This window comes from Neopelma chrysocephalum, unplaced genomic scaffold (genome assembly GCF_003984885.1).
Source record: "Neopelma chrysocephalum unplaced genomic scaffold, ASM398488v2 Primary Assembly neopelma1_105, whole genome shotgun sequence".
NCBI classification, from domain to species: Eukaryota; Metazoa; Chordata; class Aves; order Passeriformes; family Pipridae; genus Neopelma; species Neopelma chrysocephalum.
Window position 1 is genome coordinate 414261 of NW_020897769.1, and position 18000 is coordinate 432260.

The 18000-nt window shown below is 56.7% G+C and overlaps 1 protein-coding gene across 3 annotated transcripts in view; it reads left to right on the plus strand.

The window, feature by feature from the left end:
- Positions 1–282: 282 nt before the first annotated feature.
- LOC113973718 (probable E3 ubiquitin-protein ligase MID2) overlaps positions 283–18000 on the plus strand; it is a 75055-nt gene continuing 57337 nt past the window's right edge. The window contains exons 1-2 of one of the 3 annotated variants that reach the window (XM_027696183.1): positions 283–300; positions 16596–17317. In XM_027696183.1, the coding sequence (XP_027551984.1) occupies positions 16652–17317 (666 nt within the window). In that variant the 5' untranslated portion in view covers positions 283–300; positions 16596–16651. Of the gene's footprint in view, positions 301–9470; positions 9490–16595; positions 17318–18000 lie in introns of those variants that run through there. The other 2 variants (XM_027696184.1, XM_027696182.1) reach the window with 2 other exon arrangements.

An 18000-nucleotide genomic window follows, 5' to 3' on the forward strand; every position in this document is an offset into this window, starting at 1 on the left:
GGCCCCGGCAGTGGTGCTGGAAAGTGCGCCGAGGGAGTATTCCTTGAGGATGCTCCTGGAAATAGACAGCGAGTGGGATAGGAGTACGAGGAGGGAGGAAGGAAGAATTCACGCCAGTGGCAGCAGCAGCCGCTTCAGTTCAGGCAGGTGGTTACAGAGCCCTGGGTGTGTCGGCTGCTGCGATCGGAGCCGGGTCCGTGCCCTGCAGAGCCTTCCACGGCGGCAGGGAGGCCGTGCCTGTGCACAGCCCGCATCCATCCTGCTTTGGAAATGGTGCTTTGGAAAAGAAATGGAGCTGCAGTGGGTGATAAATCCCTGCCTTGCAGAGCGTGCTCCGGGCAAGCCATGCTGGCCTCCGTGGCACAGGCAGGGCTCCGGGGTGTGCCAGCAGCGTGTGTTGGTGTGTGTGCATGTCCATGTTTGTGAGCAGGGTGGGATCGACCCTGGGACTGCACAAGATTGATAAATGACTTATTTTTAAAACTGGGATTATGTTGTCTCCTGCTCATCCCCTCTAGGGATGGAAAGATGTTTTGAAACCCTCACTGAGGTTTTCCCCTGGGCTCTCCGTGGGTTTCTGAGCTGTTGGTCGGGGCTGCTGTAGTGGGGAGGGGGGTTTGAGCCTGTTATCGCTTGGGTCAGACCCTGGCTTTGGGGAGTCAGCGCATCCCAGAGGCTGGTCCTTGGTGAGACTGTGGCTCTCAGCTGTCCCATCAGAGATGCTGGAACCAGAACTATCTCTGCAGGCTGCACAGCCGGTTCGTTAAGCGAGGCTGATGAGCACTGTGATTATTTTGTACCTCTGGAGGGAGTTGCTGCTGCCGATAACAAACCCCCCCTTCCGTAACAAACCCACCTTTGCCTGCTCGGAATCCCTCCGAGGCTGGTGCTCCCCTGGTGGGGGCGAGAGGGTCTGTGGCTGCTTCCCTGAGCTCCCTCCTGTGGAGTGAAAGCCTTGGGGAGGCTGGAGCCTATGTGGCTGCTTTTCCTTGTGTTTGATGTTTTTCCCCTGGAAAACAAGTGTGTGTTGGAGCCTAATGAGTGTCTAGCTGTACTGTCATCTTGTGCAAACGAGCAGCTCTGTCGGCCCCTCCGATTAGGGAGTGGACACGTGGGGACGCCGATGACTGGCCTCAGGCTGCTGCTTCCAGCGCCCTCGCTTGCTGCTGTGGAGCCTGGATCCCAAAAATGTCAGGGCAAGAAGGTCAGCAGTGGGAGAATGGGGTGTCTGTGTGGCGCTGAAAGGCGCCTTGTGCTGTGTGAGGGCGGGGGGCTCTGTCAGCGTGGGGGGAGCATCTCACCCCTCGGATCCTGGGCGCCTGCCTGTGCTCCTACACAGTGCCGGAAACATTGGGTTGGATCTTTGTGCCAGCAGCCCTGGACCTGCCTCATCCATGGGTGTAGGGAGGGAGACTGAGCCCTGAGCGTGTGGCTTGGGAGGACATGGGGCAGAGCTAGGCATGCTGCAGCCCTGGCTTTTGGGGTGCCAGGGTAGGGCCCTGCGTGGCAGCTTTGGCATCTGGTCCCAGCCCCTGGTCCCGGGAGCGTGGCCGGCAGCAGAATGGCCCCTTTTGTGCCTCTGGACATGTTGCCCTTTCTCAGGAAACAGCCAATTGTGCTCTCTGGCAGCGCTGGGCTCCGTCACCGCCTCCACTCTGGCCCTGCCTTGTGTCCAGGCCCTGTGGTCAGGCAGTGGCCAGGATGGCAACAGCCTTGCCCTAGCTTAGCTGGGGCTCCTGGCTCACTGCTGGGGGGAAGGCAGCCCCCAGCAAGGCCCACCAGCAGCAGGGAGAGGAGGAAGTTGCTGGCCCTCAGGACCAGTGCAGCGTGAGGATGGAGCTTGGTGACAAAAAGCTGGTGGGAGGTCAGACTGAACCACTTTTCACCTCTTCTCCGTGCAGTCTCAGCCCTGGTGCTGGTTGGCCTCCGTGCAGCTCACTGGTCCCCATGTCACCACGGGCTTGGCTTCCTCCCTGAGCAAACAAACCTGACGTTCCCTGGGTGCCAGGAGGGCAGAGGGCATCCCTCTGTCACTCTGTCCCCTGCTTCCCTCTTGCCTTTGGAGTCCTCGCTCAAGCTGTCATCCCTCTCACAGAATCATAGAATGGGCTGAGTTGGAAGGGGCTCATCAGGATCATCAAGTCCAACCCTGCACAGGACACCCCGAAAATCCCACCCTCTGCCTGAGAGCATTGTCCAAACACTTCTTGAACTGAGACAGGCTTGGTGCTGTGACTACTTCCCTGGGGAGCCTGTTCCAGTGCTCTGCCATCCTCCGGGTAAAAAACCTTTTCCTGAGGTAAACCTCTTGTCCCTGTCTGTTAAATTGAAGTAGAAAGGGCTTGGGGAGGGTGATTCCCGATGGAAACTGTTTATTATTGAAGCCGTTCTGGCTGGGAGGTCCCAGTGGGGAGCTGCTGCAGGAGCCCGATGTGGCTGCCAGGTCTTCCTGACTGGGTGGTGGCAGCTGGTTCACTTCCTTTGGGGCATTTCCCGTGGGATTTCCGCCCTTGGACAGGAAGAGGGTGTGGATGGGGTCTGGTTGGAATGTGCCAGAGCAGCCTGTGAATGGATGGGGACGCTGCTGTCACCATGTGGGTTAAAGTGCTGCTGAGTTTTTTTACACTCAGTAGAGAGACTGAAGGGAAATGGGGGGAGGGAAGTTGTGTGGGGGTTTTGTTCGTCTTTTTGGGGAGTTGGAGTTTTTGATTTTTCTGGGATTTTTTTATGGGTGTTGCAGTTGGATGCTGTAAACTCTCAGGTCTCAAAACTGTGTATTTTGTAGATCTCAATGTCTGGACTATCATCTTGAGGGGGAAGAGCAAAACCCAGAGGCTTGTAAAAAGCCAGTGTGAGAAATAAATGGAAACTTGCTGCATCAATGAGACTCTGAGGGCAGATCCCAGGGATGTGTGTTGCAGCCGTGCAGGAGCACGTGTGGCAGGACTGTGTGCCAGCTGTGTTGGGGGTCCCACAGCTTTGCCCGTTTTCCGTAGGATCCTGAAATGAAATGGGCTCCATGCCTCTGCAGAATGTCATTACTCTTGTTTATAACTGAAATTTGTGTCTAAGAGGGAAATGAATTGCTCAGTCTGTTTGTTTATTCCTCATTTTGCAGACACAGGAACTAGACTACGTTGGGGTAATGGCCTAGAAATTAAATTTCACTTTAATGCACAAACCCAATTTTGAGTTGGTTGACCGAAGAGGAAAAAATTACCTTCAGGCAGGAGGCAGAGGCCTGGCTGGAGCAGGGTTCAGGCCCAGTGCAATCCGTGTGAGCTGGGGAAGATCTGTGGGGGTACAGGGGAGGTGGGGACAGCCCTCTGAGGTGCAGCCTGCAGCATCCTCTGACAGCACAGCAGGGATATTGAGGAATAAATTAGCTTTTCGCAGTTTCAAAGAGACACAGAGCGGCTTAAATGCATTTCATGGATGATCCTCAAAGAACCCCACAAATCTGGCTGTGTTACAGGGCTGAATGCAGTGAGACAGGGAAAGGCCATCGAAAGGGTGTTCTAAAGGGAACCTGGAACACGGGTGGGCTGGAGTGGCAGCGCCGGTGTTTGAGCTCCAACTCTGGGCAGCTGCTCTGGTTTGCTGCCCACTGGGCCTCCTGGGAGGGAGGAATTCGGGGCTTTGAGCCAGGCTGACCTGGTTCAACACATCATTAGGGAGCAGGCTGGGGTTTTGGCTGGATGCTGCGCTGGCTCAAACTGCCCCCCGTGCTGTCGAGCTGATGCTGAGCCCCACTGTGACACCGTGACAGTGGCACCGGTGGCTGCAGTGCTCATGCTGCCTGGGGTACTGTGCCCCTGCCCCAGGATTGCTTTGCCCACCAGGGTGTCCAAGGCTCCAGGGTGTGTGGGAGCTGCTCTCTGGCCTTTGATCAGCAGTTTCTCTGCAGCGCTGGCTGTTAGCAGATGGTTTGGGAGAGGGGGAATGAGGCACGTGAGGGTGGCAGGGGTCTGCAGGTTCCTATGCAAGGGGGAAAGAACACAGACAGGGGGGGAAAAGACAGGCACAGGAGCTTCACATTCCTCCTGTAAGTGCTCCAGAGCCCTGGCGCTGGACCTGTTTCCCATGCAAGGGAGCAGACGTGGATCCAGGCTTTGGAAGTCCTACACAAGATGATTTATCCTGATGGAACCTGACCTTGAGCCAGTGCTCAAGGGCAGCCAGGGCTGCTGGTGGTCACAGCCCTGTTATTGCGGCTTTGGATGAGGTGTCTGCACCTCCTGTTCTTAACTCCTTGCATCTGGCTGAAATCTCATGGGAGAAAATGTGGTGGTTTTAACTCTGAGACTGATAAAACGCTGCCCAGAGAGGCTGTGGAGTCTCCATCTGTGGAGGTATTCAGAACCCAGTGGGTCACAGTCCTGGGCAGCTGATTCCAGGTGACCCCAGGTGAGTCAGTCTCCATTCCCAGAGCTCCCTGCAGACCACAGCGTTTCTGTGACTTGCTGGATTCTCACCTGGGAGCTTGGTGGGCCAGCGCAGTGCCCACACTCCCCAGGTGCAGCAGGAATCCCAGAGCTCTGGATTGCTGCAGAAATACATTGGCTCAGGCCACATAATGGCATTTTGTTTATCTCAAGCAGCTGATGCTTGAAGCCGGCGCTGGGGCGCCGTGGGAGCTGCTCTGGATGCACGTCCCGGGAGCATCCTGTGTGCACGTCGGCGTCTCCCCAGCCCCGGCTGGAACACGCAGGCTCCTACTCCCTGTTGCCAGGGATTCTCCCCCATCTCTGTGCTTGTAGCGCTGCTGGCAATTCCTGGAGCCAAACGGTGTGTGCAGGGGCTGGAGCACCCAGCGAGGATCCCGACCGGCTCAGAAACTCCACTGGGGCCCTGCCTTGCGCTCTCCACTGGTGCCTCTCTGCCTGCTTTGCTGTTTTCCCCTCCCAGAGACGTGTTCTCTGGGTTTTTTTTTGCTTGGATGTTTTCCCTGGCTGCAGTGGCTCCAGCTCTGCTCCCTTGTGCTGGAAGTGTTTGTGTGCCTGCAGGAAGGAGAACGGGACAGGGTTTGTCTGGCAGGAGGGTGGTGAGTGCTGAGCTGTACAACTCTGTGAGGAGCAATCCTGCCAGAATCCTCTTCCTTGTTGCCTTCCTTCTCCTTCATGACCGGTGGTGGGAGATGGCCCAGAGGCCAGTGGGCACCCAGAGGACGTGCCTGAAGTTCTCTGGGATCCCTGCTTCTCTGTGCTTTGCCTGTCAGGTTTGCTTTCCTCCTGGGAATTCTCACATTTCTCCATAATGAGGGCTGGCCTCTCCGAGCAACAGGCTCCTTGTTTTTATCCTCTGTGATTTTTCTTGGCCCCTGAATCCAGACCTGATCCTTCTTGGTCTGCCTGTTCTCCCAGCATTTGGGCTGCCTTTTGCCATCTGTGAGAACTGGTGGATAGTGCAAAACTGAATTTCTGGGATTGACATCGGGCTGGTCCGTGGCTCTGCTATGCTGCAAAAGGAGGAGCCCAACTTCTGAGGTTGTGTGGGTGCTTGTGCTGTCACCTCCATGTCCTCTGTCTCCATGTGTGACACATTTGTGGTTTTCTGGCGTTAAATCTTCAGCCTTTTTCCATCCCTTTTATCTGAGTCCTTTAGCAGCTCCAACTCATGAATAGTCATCACTGTGTTATGGCCCTGTGGGTTGGGAAGTGACTGGGATGCTCTGCGGGGTCACCCATCAGTTGCAGGGTGATGTGTGTCACTGAGGGAGGTGCCACAGGGCTGAGGACTCCTCACAGCCCCTTGGCCATGGACAGGATCCAGCTCTGGTGCTGCCCTGGTGTCCTTGCTGCGTGTGGGGGTGGCAGGGGGCAGGAGAGGGGGCTTGGAAAGCTGCTCAGTGTCTCAGCCTTTGGATGAGGGAGACCATCAGCATGGCAGGCTGATCTATATATTACACATGATATTATTTTTTAAACTCTTTTGCTCCTGCCAATACTTTCCCAAGTCTCTGGCCAGCATCGTGGTCAGTCCCAGAGTGACCCTGCAGAGTGCTGTGCTCCCTCCAGCATCCTGGGAATTTGTGTCCATTTGTCATTCCTCAGCAGCTGTGAGCTTTGCTGGCTGCCTGTGGAGCCACAGCAGCTTCCCATGGGGAATCAGGAGTGTCGGATGCTCTCGGGGGTGAAGGCACCTCTGTGTGTCAAACCCCAGCCCCTGCGAGGCTCTGGTGTTGTCTGTGATTGTGACAAATGCAAAACTGGGAGTGTTTTGGGTTCCTTTCAGATCATTAAAGAACTCGTTGGAGTACAAGAGCAGGTATTGTTTATGCTATGCCTCTTGTCACCAGAAGCCTCTGCCTCCCTCCGGCAGCCCATGGGGAGGGAGCAGGGATGACAGGAGGAAATTACCTTTGTAGTTACCTGCCTCATCTCCTGAATTGCATCTGAGCAGAGCCGAGAGGGATGGTGGGCAGATCTGCAGCCCCTGCGTTCCCCCAACATTATCTCGGCTGCCCCTTGGAGAAGGGAGCGGGACTCTGGAGTGATGCAGCGTGGTGGAGCCATGCTGGCCAGGGAACGGGGTGATGGAGGCAACTGCCGTGGTCTGAATCCTCCAGGAACCGGGCTGGGGATGCTGGAGTGGTTTGGCATGCTCTGGGATGCAGCCTGTGCTGGGTTCAGGATTCTCCCCTGATCCTTCTCCACAGGCTGATTCAGGGGGTGACAGGGTGAGCTGAGTGTTTCTCCCGACTGTGTGTGCTCCAGACCTGCCTTGAGCTCGGTGGTTAATCCCCAGCCTGGCATGAGCTGTGGAAAGCTGTGTGGAGAAGTGACAGGGCCGTGCTGGTGTCCTTGGCTCAGGCAGCATCTCCTGGGTGGTTAGGGAGCGAGCCTAGGGCTGATCCCAGAGGATGGGGAGTGTGGCATTGCTGTTGGAGTTTGTTGTGCCTCAGAGTGTCAGGGACACTGCTGTGGGTGTCTGTGACATTCCGAGCAGGGGGTGGGACTTGGGGACAGGCAGTGGCTCTGAGCCAGGGGAATTGGTGCTTTTTTGTTTATAAATGTATTTTGTTTAGAGATAAAGGGCAAAAGTGCTCCTGTGCTGCGGTGGTGAGGGCAGAGAGCCTTCTCCAAAGGGATGCTAATGGTTGTGAGTCACTTCAGAGCCAGGGAGCTTTTTGTCTTGAAAGGCTTTAAATGACCTGGGTAATGTGCTGGAAAAATGTCCGGGGAGCACGGGCTTCCTCTGTCATTCCGCAGCGCCGGGAGGAGGACTGGGAAATCTGGCTGGCGTACGGAGCACTCCCAAGGGGCCAGGGCAGGAAAAAGGATTAAAAATTGCTGTGAATTGAAAACAAGCCCTGGTCGGGCCCTCTCTGGAATGAAGAGGAGGTAAATGTAGGAACAGCGGATCCCTGGCATCCTCTGGCCGGCTGTGGAGGGTGGTGTGGGGGTCCCTTCGCTGCGGTGATGTGGGAGCTCTCCTTGCAGTTTGCTCGTGGTTGCTCTGGAATGCCGTTGGCATTCCTGGCTGTGCCATGCTGGAAGGGAAGCGTGGCTGGGGCACTGTGCAAGCTCTGTCCCCAAACCTGCTTTGGGACCCTCGGTGTGTGGGTGCCCACAGCCCCCAGTTTGAGCCAGGAGCTTCTGGCTCTGGGAAAAACGTGACTCCAAAATGTGTCCTTGTATGCCAGCCTCTTGCCAGGGTAAGCCTGGAGTGGTGAAGCCCCAGGCTGATTCCTCGGCTGCGGCAGCTTCCCTCATTTTATACCATTAGTCTCTTTTATCTGGCCAGGGAGCCCAGTTACGCCAGTCTGGGAGTCAAGTTGCACCAGTCAGGGCACCTCTTTCTGAGCATGGCGAGGGGGTGGGTGTGAAAGTCCAAAATATCTGCTACCTGCATTGTTTCTGCGCTGGGGATTAGCGCTAATTATCCCCCCATTGTCTCCACTTCCTGCAGGAAGCCTTGTTTATCCTTTCCACCTCCCAGGAATGCAGCCCAAGGAGCCGTGCAGATATATTTAACCTTGCACAGAGCAGCACAATGGCCTTAGGGTTTCCCGGCTCTGTGGTATCTGTCGGAAGCGGAGCCGATCTGTCGTTTCGGGGTGGGGAGATTGGAGCGGCCGCTGGGTCGGGGCAGCAACAAGGCTCTGGGCTGACTGTCACAGCCTCCATCCGCAGCAGAGGCCGAGGTCTGCCAGGGGGTTGGAATTGCCTCTTCTCCTGCTGCAGCGCTGAGCAGCAAAACGGGACTGAAGCGGTGTCGCTGGCAGCCTGTGTTGCCGTGGGCTGCAGGGCTGGGGCACACACGCTCCTCGGGGCTCTGTCAGGACACACGGCAGCCCCGAGCCAGTGGGGACGTGACAGAGCCCGTGGTTCAGACAGCAGCTCCCAGCCCTTCTGGAGCCGTTCTTGCTCCCACGGCCCTGTTCGGTTTTTTTCCTTCCCTGTGGGACTGCCCAGCACAGGTCAGGAGGCGCAAAGGGGCAAAGCACAGGTTGGGGGGCACAGTGGTGCCATGGGCTGCCCCTCTCAGGCTCTGTGTCTTCGCCAGGATGGGACCATGCCATGCAGGGGGAACCCCCTTTCTTTGGTTGAGGATCTGTTATTATTCTGTCCCCCGGAAAACTTCCCTCACAGTAGATCTTCGAATTTTACACAGCACGAGGGTGCCTGGGGAGCACTGGTGAGGGGCTGGCTCCTTGCTGGGATGCACTGGCCCCTCACTGTGTCTCGCTTGCATGGCAGCAGCACCAGGACCTTCCCAGATGTGTATCTGTGTCTCCTGGCTCTTTCCCATGGTGGGCTTTGCCGTGAGCCCAGCCTTGCCTTCGTTATGGTCATGTCTCTGCACCTCTTTGAACCCCTCTCCCCCATGGATGAGTAGCACCAGCGTCCCGTGTTGGGACTTGGTGTCCTGCAGAAAGCGCAGGAGTGGGGAACCACCCCAGTGGCTTGTGGGGTGCAGACCCCAAAGGATTCCGGTACCTAATACAGCACTGGGGCTGTGAGTGCTGGAGCAGGCTGCTGCTGCTCCAGCCTCTGGAGAGACAGAGGGGTTTGCCCTTGGAATATGCTCCTCCTTAACAAAACGATCCTCAGCGCGGGGCTGGGGGTTCTCAGTGCGGGGCTGGATGATCTCTGCAGCATCCATCTGGGGGATAACAGCCTTGCCTTGCTCTGGAGCCCAAAGGTTATTGTCCCAGAGCACCAGCTGCTGCTCAACCATGCCCTCCCTCATTCTTGCCAGGCCAGGGGCTGCTGGCTGTGGTGGGGACGAGGCCAGGCTGGAGCTGCATTGCAGGCAGTGGCTGAGGAAGAGGGGAAGGACGTGGAGCCACAGGGTGCGCCCGGAGAAGGGCTCGGATCAAAAGGCTGCTGCCATGTGTGGTCTGGCAGGAACCAGCTGGAAGCAGGACTGTTTTTGGGAGCTGCTGGTGCTGACACGAGTGCTGGGTCCGCTCTCTTGCTGTGCAGCATCGGCTGGAGAGGCCAGGACAGCAGGGTGGCAGGAGAGCACAGAGCTGCAGGAGAGGTAAGGGAGGGAAGGGAGGGAGGGAGGGTGGGGGGTGGCAAGAGCTGGAGCAGTGGAGTACTGTGGCAGGAAGGGAAGGAGCATTTTCAGGGGGGTGGCAGGGGGATGGCAGGGCTGCCAGGGCCACGGGAGCACTGGACGTGCCAGTTTGGTGGTGTGCCCAGTCCCCAGCTGCCCTTCTCAAGGGCCAGGCTGGAAGGGGCTCACTCACATCTGGGATGGTCTTGGGAAGGTGGGGCTGCTCCCCTCGCCATTTCAGCAGCCCTCGAAGCCACGTGCCTGCGAATGTCCCAGGCTCAGGCACTGCTGTGACCCCCCCACCCTTGGCATCGCTGTGACCCCCCAGCTTCAGCTGGGGTTTCAGCCCCTGAACTGTGGTGGCAGCTGCTGGTGGAGAGGCAAGGGCTCTGTGTTTTGGCATTGCAGGAGGAATGGGATGGATGGATGGACACATGCAGTGCTTGGGGAGGAGAGCTCTGATGGGCTTTGACCTGCCAGAGGCTGAGCCTGGCTGCTGCAGCACCAGTTTTCATGGATTATGGAGTGCAGGGGACCCGGGGGAGCTGCGGCGTTCCCCAGGAACTGGAAGCAACTGCACTGTGCTCCAGGGACCTGCTGAGTCAGAGGGGCTGGAGAGATGCCCTGTCCCTTTTGTGTCCTTTTGACCCCCAGGCCACCAGTGGAGGTTGCTGGGGAAGGTTTCCACACCGTGTCAGTGGGAATTGCCCCATAACATCCCAGAGGGCGACAGGCACCATTGCTGCCTATCTCCAAACCACTGCAGTTTCTGAGGAATCTGCATGGTGTGATTCCTGCCGCATGGCTGTGGGAGCTGGGGAGCAAACTGCAGGGAATCCCTCCCTGATCTACCTTGCAGCTCATGGGCTCCTAATCCCTGGGGAGCCTTTAGTGGACACCTGCTGTGCTGAGGTGCTGTGGGAGCATTCCAGGAGCTGGCACCTCACTTGTAGGAAAGAGGTAAAGTCTTCCATTACATGTACCAGGATGTCACTGGAGGTCAAACAGAGGAGCTTCATTTGGTACTTGTCTCTCTGACATCACGGAGGTGGATGAGGTGGAGACCTCGTGGGCTTTGGCCAGAGCATCCTTGTCCTGTGCAGGTAACCCAAGACAAGCTCCTGGAGCTCCTGCTGCTCCCTGGTCAAGATCTCCGTGAAATCCTGATAACATGCTGGAGGGCTGGCACCAGCACAGGAGAATGGGGAGCATGGCTTGTGTCCTTGTGCAGTCACAACCCACTCAAACAACAACTCGTTTGTGCCTCATCCTGTGCTGGAGTCCCACTGGGATGGACGAGTGCAATGTCAGCAGCTGATGTTTAACACTGGGCCAAAAAAACACTCCAGTTGCCCAGAGCCTCCCCACATCCCACCTCCCAGCCCACGGGAACAGGGCTCTTCATTCCGCATCGGAAGCAGATGCAGGGGGGAAGGTTTTGTGGCATTGTCAGAAGCAGTGGATGATGGATTTCTGCCAGCTGTGAGTGGATTATCAGCTGTTTGAACCAATGGGAAGTGTTGGGCTGCAGTGCTGGCAGAAGGGGACGGACAGTAGCACGGGCTGGGCGGGGGCAAAATATTTGGGGGTGCTGGGGAGAACATGCTGGGGCGAGGGCTGCTGGTGTGTGTGGAAGCCACCTGGGGGGATGGGTGGCGGAGGCTCTGGAGCTGCTCCACGAACAGAGAGATGTTGTCAGGAAGGAGAGGGAGAGAAGCAGGGGTGGGAAATGCAGCACCCCAAACCAGAGAGGCTGGAGGGGCACCCCAAGATGGATGGGAGCAGGGATGTAGGGAGCTGCTGCCACAGGGAGGGGAGTGCTGACTGGGGGCTTGTGCTGGACTGGAGCATCCCAGCTTGGGTCCACGCAGGCACGTGGGTAACTGAGGCTTGTGTGGAGTTCACACACTGGGAGTAATACCCTGGGGAATGAGGGGGAGGAAAACCCCATCCAAAACTAGTCGTGCAAGCAGCGAGGGCAGAGGTGATCAGGGCATCCAGTAGTACGTTGGGGGCCCTTCCCAACCCTGGAGTGTGACAGGAGACATTCAGGAGAAGGGAGATGTTGTGATGGAACAAAATGGTCTCATCCCATCCATGAAGGCAGCGATGAAGGTGAAATTCCCAGAGGGAATAAGGTGCTGTGCCAACGGGGGAATTAAAGAGCACAAATGGCCAGTGCCTGGTGGACTCTGGGGGCTCTTCGGGAGGGGTTTAAGGATGAAGCAGCCAAACTACCAGCAAATCTCTCATTAAAGGGAACTGCTGCATGGGAATGCAGCCTCTTGCCTCTGTCCTTCATTTAAGAGGTGCAGGGAGAGCAGTGGGAATTATGGAGCAGCTTTGCTTTAGCAACAAGCAAATTGGCTGAGAAAATAATTAAAGCTGGTGTGGAAATGCTGCTCCAGTATGATGGATTAGGGACAGCAACACTGGCTTTTATAAGGGAAATCCAGTTTAATGGGGACGGGGGGTTCTTTTCCTAGTATGGCAATAAGATAATTGGGGACAGCAGCTGGGAGATGGATCATTGGGATTTTCAGAAAGCCTTAGACAAATTCGTGGAGTTATTAAGGAATGTGTGAAGGCAGGAGCGATGGGAGGAAAGGCCAAGTTCTGTTCAGGTGTGCTGGGAGGGAGGAGCAGGGGCCAAGGGATGCTCTGTGCTGGCTGCGGCTCTGAGCTTAAAATTTGGTGTTAAATATGCACAGCTGTTGCAAATCAAGCACAGAAGAATTAGGTAACACTCGATCTGAATTGGCTGGAGGAGCCTGACAGCCTCCCCTCTCCCGGGGGTGCCTTTGCTGGGTCGGAAGCTGTTGCTAATTACACGGTTGGGGGCTGTGTTCCCTCGCAGGACCCTGGTTCTCCTGAGACAGGCCCGTCCCAAGGGGAGATTCAGGGCAGTTGGTTGGGAAGGCTGATGCTGGCAGGGACAGGGGAGCTGGGGGGGTGCCTCAGATGAGGGAGTGGATCCCTGCTGCTGCGAGAGCTGTGCTGGGCAGCCTGGGCTCTTTGGGAACGGGATGTGGCTGCTGGACGGGGTGTTCTATCCTCCCTTCAACAGTGATCCAATTTTGAGCTAATTTTCCCGAGGACAACAAAAAGCACAGAGACAACTGCTGCCCAGATTTTGTATCCTGCTGTCGCTGAGCCAATTAAGGAAAGGGTTGCCATATTTTATTATTTTTTTCCTTAATGCACGGGTGGAGCAGCATAGCTCTTCTAAAGCCTCATTCTTGGAAGGGGCTGAGCAATCTGGGCTGGAGCTTTTGGGGGGGAGGGGAAGAAAAAAAAAGAGGGAGGGGAAAAAAGGGGGAGAAGAGAGAAAATAAATAATCACATGTGGTGTGGAAAATCCTGACCTGCAGAATTAGCGTTTGTCCGAGCAGGTCCGGTTATCCCGGCATGGGGCTCTGAAGGCTGGCCAGGCTCTGCCCAGGGTTGGTGCTGGGGGAAACCACGGGGAATTTTGGGTGGACGTGTAGAAAAACATGGGTAAAAATGGGGGCTGGATGGTGCTGGAGGAGAAAGTATGAATTTTGGACTGGCTGCCCATGCCCTCAGGTGATGTACACTGGGATGTCCCCGCCAGGTATGGATCAGGTGATGTGAGTGGCATCTCCTCCTTCCATGTCTCTCCTCCCTTCTTCCCTTGGTGCCAAACCTCTGCCTCGCTCCTGATGAGCCTCTGAGCTTCAGGCAGTGATGAAGCACGTTTGGCTTTGATCTTGTGAAAATAATTTGGGAGAAGCGGTGGGGGAACCTTTGTATCCAACATCTTTTGGTGTAACTTGCTAAGGGTATCCTGGGAACCCCTGAGGCTCACCATGCTCCTGCTGCTCTGTGTTGGCATGTGGGTTTTGGAATGCACCTGGGCTGGAAGTAAAAGCACCAGCCACTGTACCCCAGAGGACCTGACACTGGATCTGCACTGGCTCTGCAGCACCCACAGCTTTGCTCACTCTGGGGTTCGCTGCCTTGCCCCGTCTCTTCTGTCTTGTTAGTCATTGATTTTTTTTTATTATAATTTTTATGTGTTATTTTCTCTCTTTCCCTTGAGTTTTAGGCAAAGCTCAAATCAACACAAAGCATGTTTGCTTTTATGTTGCTGTGTTGTTAACCTGCTGCTGCTGCTCGTCGTTGTCACAGCCCGGCTTGGCCAGGGCCGCTGACCCTCGGGGCACAAGTGACACGGGGCCGTCTGTAAGCAGTGTTAATATTTTATGACTTTTATATTTAGGGAGCTAATGACTCTAAAGAAAACAGATTTTAATCTAATCAGCTATTCCTTGTGCTGCGTCAATCCTGGACATCAAAGAGAACATCAAAGTGAGAGGCATGAAAGGCTCTGACGGCAGCGCGGCTGCTTCGCCAGGTGCAGCACCTCGGAGCAGGTGCCTCCTCCAGTGGGGCTCCCGCACCTCCAGTGGGGCTCCCGCACCTCCAGTGGGGCTCCCGCACCTCCAGTGGGGCTCCCGCACCTCCAGGCAGGCTCCTGTGCCTGCTCCTGCACTTCCGAGTGGGCTCCTGCACCTGCTGCTGTCCCAGCCTGGGGTCTGAGGCTCCTCTTGGATGTGTCGCAGGTAAAAGCTGTTGTCGCAGCAAGGGAAACAAGATTAATGTAAAAACTTGGTAACAAAGCCAAAGGCTGTTTAAACTTTTTGTGTTGTTTTCCCTTGGATGGCAGCGGAGCTGGATGCGAAGCTGGATGTTGGATGTGGGAGCTTGAGGGAGCGTGAGATGTTGCTCCGTGGGACTGGCCCAGCAACGGGCCACACCAATTCCGATTTTTAAACTCTTTTCCCAGTCTTGGTCAGGCTCTTGTCCTTCTTTCTTTTTTCCCTTTGTGTTTGCTGTCTGGAGAGAATCCATGGATCACGTGGGGAGGTGAGAGGGGCTGTGCCCCCCGAGCTGGGGTCATGTGTGGAGCGGGGTGTTGGGCTCTTAGGGCGAGGCAGCTGCTGTGTCCAGAGCATCGGGCACAGCGAGGGACCAGTGTGGGAGGTGTTACAGCTCCAGTGCCCAAGGGCAGTGCCAGGAGGTGCTGCAGTGCTGGCGATGGGAGTGTCATGGCTGGGACACTGAGGCCCTCCCTTGTCCTGCCAGGCCTGGGGCACGGGGGAGCCCAGCAGATCCGGGGATAACCGCAGCACAGTGCGAGGAGCCGGGCAGAGGTCCAGGAACGTTTCCTCCCCGCCGCTTTCCCATGGCTGTGGCAGGCTCTGAGGCTTGAGAAACACTCCGGGGGCTGCGGAGAGGAAGCTGTCGGGGAGCCCTTGTGCTCCTCTCCTTGTTTGGACACAGCTACTTTTCCACTGTCTCTCTTGAGGAAAAGAAAAACAATTTTAAGGAAAGTGTGGATACATGTGTGTGCGAGGCTGTGTCTGGGCAGCAGAAGCTGCTGCAGCATGAACATACCGAAATACCCAGTGGATTTAATTTTATAAGCCCCTTGAGCTGGTTCAGGGAGGAGCTCAAGGTCTCCTCCAGGCACTTGCAAATCCCATTTCAGGCAATTGGGAAGAGATAGTGTGATGGGGCGGGAGTGATGGAAGGGATGGGGGTGGGCAGGTTTCAATGAGGCACCTGTGCAATTTGCCATTTGCAGGTCCTGGCAGCAGCCTGGGGCTTCCAGCAGCCTGGGGCTTCCAGCAGCCAAACCATCTCCTGCTGCTGGTTCATCCCCCCACGCAGCCCTTTTTCATAGAATCCCAGATTGGTTTGTGTTGGAAAGACCTTAAAGCTCATGCAGTTCCACCCCCTGCAATGAGCAGGGACACCTTCCACTGGACTGAGTTGCTCCAAGCCCCATCCAACCTGGCCTTGAACACTTCTAGGGATGGGGCAGGCACAGCTTCTCTGGACAACTTGTGCCAGGGCCTCGCTACCTGCCCAGGGAAGAGCTTTTCCTCTTCTCCCCAAGCAGAGCCCATGTACTCCACCAAAGTGTTCCTGGGGTGGAAACAGGGCTCTGTTCCTTCTCACAGGATTGGTCCCTGCAGCAGTGCCAGGGTGAGGGGTCCCTATGGCTTTAACAGAATGAGACTTTCCCCATGTCTGTGACAAGGGACATTGCAGTGGGCATCGCTCAGAACCTGCCTTGCCTGGGTCGAGAAGACCAGAAGGCACCACGTGTGCACTGGGTGGCGGGTAAGAAAGGACAGACTGGATCCAGTTCCATGTCACTGTGTGACAGGCATTTGGGAGCGTGCTGGGACAGCAGCAGAGGCTGGGCAGTGGTCACAGTGCAGCTCCTGGTGCTCTGCAAACCGGAGCTGGGAGCAGCAGGTTGTCGCCTGCTGGGAGCTCTTTTCCAGCTCATGCAAGGGAAGGGAGCTAAAAATACAGCTTGTTTGCCTCCAGCTGGAGTTGATTTGGGCATCCCTGGCTGTTGTGGAGTGCAGTGGAGGACAGCCAGTGGTGGAAGTTTGCCGACTATAATTTCGCTGCTCTGCCCTACCCGCCCTGCTCCAAAAAGCAATGGCCGGGAAAAGCAGGGAGCGGGATGGGGTGTTAAGAGCTCCCGACATGCTCTGCTCAGAGTTTCCAGGACATGATTCACCTTTTCCCCCTCACCAGAAGCAGGCAGGCCTGGGGCTGCTGGAGGGGATGTTCAGAGGCTTACCTCTGCTGTACAGTGCAGCCCTTCTGTGTGGAATGCCAGCACCGCCCCACCCCAGTCCTCAGCAGCGCTCAGCAACGCAAACATGAAATTGTGTGGTTTCTCCTTGTTTTGTCTCCAGCCTTGTGGTCCAGGTCCTTCCGTGGCTGGGCTTGAAGGTGTCAGGGCAGCTGCTGCTGCACGTCTCCCATCCCTCCATACGGCTCTTGTCCCACTGCTCCATGGCAGTGGTTTGGCTCAGGGGGATGGTGGGGCGAGACACCTCAGTGAGAGGCTTCAGCCACACTGGTGCACTTGCAGAGGCCTGGCTGGGCTGTAGTGGCAGTGTTGGGGTGTAAAGAGTGTTGGGGTGTTGCAGGGGTGACATGTCTGACCTGCCTGAGTGCCTGTTGCTGGAGGAGAGGAGCTGCCCAGGAGAGTCGCTGTCGCTGCTGTCTCATGTCTCTGCTCTCCTCCCTCTCAGGTTCCCGACCACCTTCCCTGGTTTTTCATGCTGAATCAGGATCGTGTTAACTAAAGATGGAAACACTGGAGTCAGAATTGACCTGCCCAATCTGCCTGGAGTTATTTGAGGACCCCCTCCTGCTGCCCTGTGCCCACAGCCTCTGCTTCAGCTGTGCCCACCGCATCCTGGTGTCCAGCTGCTCCTCCAGCGAGTCCATTGAGCCCATCACCGCCTTCCAGTGCCCCACCTGCCGCTATGTCATCTCCCTCAACCACCGGGGCCTGGAGGGCCTCAAGAGAAATGTGACCCTGCAGAACATCATCGACCGCTTCCAGAAGGCCTCCCTGAGCGGCCCCAACTCCCCCAGCGAGAGCCGCCGCGAGAGGACCTACCGCAACAGCCCTACCATGTCCGTGCCCAGCGAGAGGATCGCCTGCCAGTTCTGCGAGCAGGATCCGCCCCGGGACGCTGTCAAGACCTGCATCACCTGCGAGGTGTCCTACTGTGACCGCTGCCTCCGGGCCACCCACCCCAACAAGAAGCCCTTCACCAGCCACCGGCTGGTGGAGCCGGTGCCCGACGCGCACTTCCGCGGACTCACGTGCCTGGAGCACGAGAACGAGAAGGTGAACATGTACTGTGTCGCTGATGACCAGCTCATCTGTGCCTTATGTAAACTGGTGGGCCGCCACCGGGACCACCAAGTGGCATCGCTCAGCGATCGCTTCGAGAAGCTGAAGGTAAGGAGCTGGCGTGGCTGGGGCAGTGCAGTCGTCCGTGGGAGCTGTGCCTGCCCAGCGCTCAGAGCAGGGGCTGGTTCCAGGTGCCCCGAGCAGCACCTCAGATTTAAGCCAAACAGCTCCTGAAGGATCTGTGGGATGCAACTGCTGGGCTCCTCTGGTACCGTGGTGCCGGGAGGCTGAGCTGGGTCTTGGTCTTGCCGTTAGGGCAAAGTGTTTGCTGTTTTATTTTCTCCTGCTGGCGTGTGTGTGCCGAGTCTGGGTGTTGGACCCAAACGCCGTTTGGGCTTCTAGGTGTCAGTGTTGCTTTGCCTTGTCCTGTGGGAGAGCTGGGATGGCAGAGCGTCCTGGGAGACCTGCAGCACCATCCCCTAAGGCCGTAGCCCTTGGGCCGTGCCTCCTCAGCCCTCTTGGAGGATGGGAGCAGGACAGGTTGAACTGTGACCATTTCCTTTGGGAAAGCTGTTCTGCAGTCTCCCAGTCTGCGGGCTGCAGCACGTGGAAACCTCCCACTGTCCATAAATCCTCCCCTGCGGGCTCACCTTATGCCTAAGGACCACTGAGCCCTAGGAAGTGCTCCGGGAATGTTTTTGTGTCCTCCTTGAGCCAGCTTGTTCAGAGCTTTTCCACTGTGAGAGGAAAGGCTCAGGCTCTGAGCCTTGGGGATGGATGGGTTGGGAGCA